This window comes from Octodon degus, unplaced genomic scaffold (genome assembly GCF_000260255.1).
Source record: "Octodon degus isolate 3935 unplaced genomic scaffold, OctDeg1.0 scaffold00075, whole genome shotgun sequence".
Taxonomy (NCBI): Eukaryota; Metazoa; Chordata; class Mammalia; order Rodentia; family Octodontidae; genus Octodon; species Octodon degus.
In genome coordinates, this window is record NW_004524651.1 from 2975204 (window position 1) to 2977568 (window position 2365).

The 2365-nt window shown below is 42.5% G+C and overlaps 1 protein-coding gene across 1 annotated transcript in view; it reads left to right on the top strand.

Annotated features, from left to right (window-relative positions):
* Positions 1-2365, top strand: part of Abhd3 (abhydrolase domain containing 3) — an 85862-nt gene that overhangs the window by 79248 nt on the left and 4249 nt on the right. Inside the window, exons 7-8 of the mRNA XM_004635814.2 lie at positions 98-146; positions 223-388. Of these exons, the coding sequence (XP_004635871.1) occupies positions 98-146; positions 223-388 (215 nt within the window). The remainder of the gene's footprint in view (positions 1-97; positions 147-222; positions 389-2365) is intronic.

Genomic DNA, 2365 nt, shown 5'->3' on the forward strand with positions numbered 1-2365 from the left:
CACCTTGTGCTAGGTTATTTAATTATTTATTGTGCATTTTAGGTGTGACTGAGGCAGGAATGACCTTGATTTTTAGTTCTGAAATTCTTTGTTCCAGGCACCGGCATATGTTTGTAAAACAAATTGATATGGACCATGTCATGAAGGTAGGAGAGAAACTTTCATGCTTTTATTTTTCTCTTTTGATTCCAAGAAAAGATATAATTTCTTTTCATTTCTCAGGCTAAATCTATCAGAGAGTTCGATAAGCGCTTCACTTCCGTCATGTTTGGCTACCGAACAATCGACGATTATTACACTGACGCCAGCCCCAGTCGCAGGCTGAACTCGGTTGGAATTCCAGTGCTGTGCCTCAATTCTGCCGATGACGTCTTCTCTCCCAGCCATGGTAGGGGATATACAGGTGGACTTGGACTCTCACCCCCGAGCCTGCGACTGTGACAGTCAGCCCTCTACCCCTGAGCTACAGCCCCAGCTTTAGTATAGATTTTCACTGTTTTTTTTTTTTTGAGGTACGGCAGGGATCAAACTCGGCACCTCACCCTTGCCAGGCAGGTATTTATGCCAACAAGCCATCTCCCTGCCCAATTTCACGTTTAAAAATATGAATTTTTAAAGTATTTTGTTTTGCTTTGTTTTACAAAAATGCAACGAAGAACTGGGTGCGGTGGTGCACAGCTGTGATCCCAGCGGCTTACATGTGTAATTTGAACCCTGGAGAGGCTGAGGCAGGAGAATCACCATGCGTTGGAGGCCAGTCTGGGCTACATAATGAGTTCAAGGCCAATAACATAATGAGACTGTCTCAAAAAAAATTAAAAGAATAAAAATTTAAAAATCTGGAAATACAGCTCAGTGGCACAGTTGGGTGGTGCAGTTCTTGCTTAGCATGTACAGGTTCCTATGTTTAATCCCCAACATACCAGAAAGAAAGAGAGAGAGAGAGAGAGAGAGAGAGAGAGAGAGAGAGAGAGAGAGAGAGAGAGAGAAAAAAAAAAAGAGAAAATACAATAATAAGAAATGAAGGGCCACCCAGATAGCTCAGCAGATTAAAATGCCTGTTTAGGCAGACACAGGGACCTGGTTCCTGGTTCAATCCCCAGCGTGCCATGGGGATCTGCTGAAAGGATGATTGAGACTGGGCATGGTAGCACGGGCCTGTAATCCCAGTGCTTGGAGGACTGAAAACAGGAGGATTACTACAAATCCAACCTGCATAGTGAGACCCTGTAGACCCTGTCCTAAAAAAGAAAGAAAAGGATAGATAAATAGATAGATAGATAGATAGATAGATAGATAGATAGATAGATAGATCAGCCATGTGTGTTTGGCCCATGTCTTTAATCCCAGCATTGTGGGAGGCTGAAGTCCAGTCTTGCACAACTACACAACTTAGTGTGATCCTGTGTCAAAATAAAAAAGGCCTGGAGATACAGTTTAATGCAAAGGCCCTGAGTTCAGCCTCCAGTACTAGACAAAAAAGTAAATAAATAAAATGTCAGTTATACATTTTCCACTGTGATAAAAAGAAAAGATATTCATAATTTAGTACCTAAATGTCTCAGATAACATCTTTTTCTTTCCTTTTCCTTTTTTTTTTTTAATGACAGAGTGTCATTAGGTAGCCCAGGCTGGCCTCAGTCTCACAGTGACCCTCCTGCCTCAGCCTCCCAAGTGCTGGGATCACAGGTGTGCGCCACCATGCCCAACTCAGATAATGGTTTACACATTGTCCAAGCCCCTTATCCAGTTTGTTGTGAAACTCAGGACCCATTCTGACTCAGAATCTCGTGTGTGCTCATTTCTGTAGCCCTTCCCTCCTCCAGGTGCTCTACTCCGGCAGATCACGTTGTGCCTGTGGTCCCTTGCGCTTGGTGGTGGTGCAGGAGAATCTGGCTTCTCTTCTCGTTCAACTTTATAGAGAACTTGAAGCTTTAGAAGCACAATGGCTTTATTTTATTTTTTTATTTTATTTTATTTTTGGCAGAACCGGGGATTGAACTCAGACCCTTGTGCTTGCCAGGGAAGCGCTTATTCTACTGAGCCATCTCCCCAACCCCAGATCAGTTCCTTTAAACAGCTCAGTGATGGAAACAAATCTGGCATGAAAAGATCATCCATGAGGGTAAACAGTAAAAAGGAAAATTATTCCAAAGAACTTTTCTGCCTTTTTTTGTTTCTTAGAGTTGTTTCTTCAGTACTGGGAATTGGACCCAGTGCCTTTACACTGAGTTACATCCCCAGCCTGTTTCTTTTTCTTTTTCTTTTTCTTTTTTTTTTTTTTTTTTTTTTTTTTTTTGGTGGAACCGGGGATTGAACTCAGGCCCTTGCACTTGCCAGGGAAGCACTTATTCCACTGAGCCAT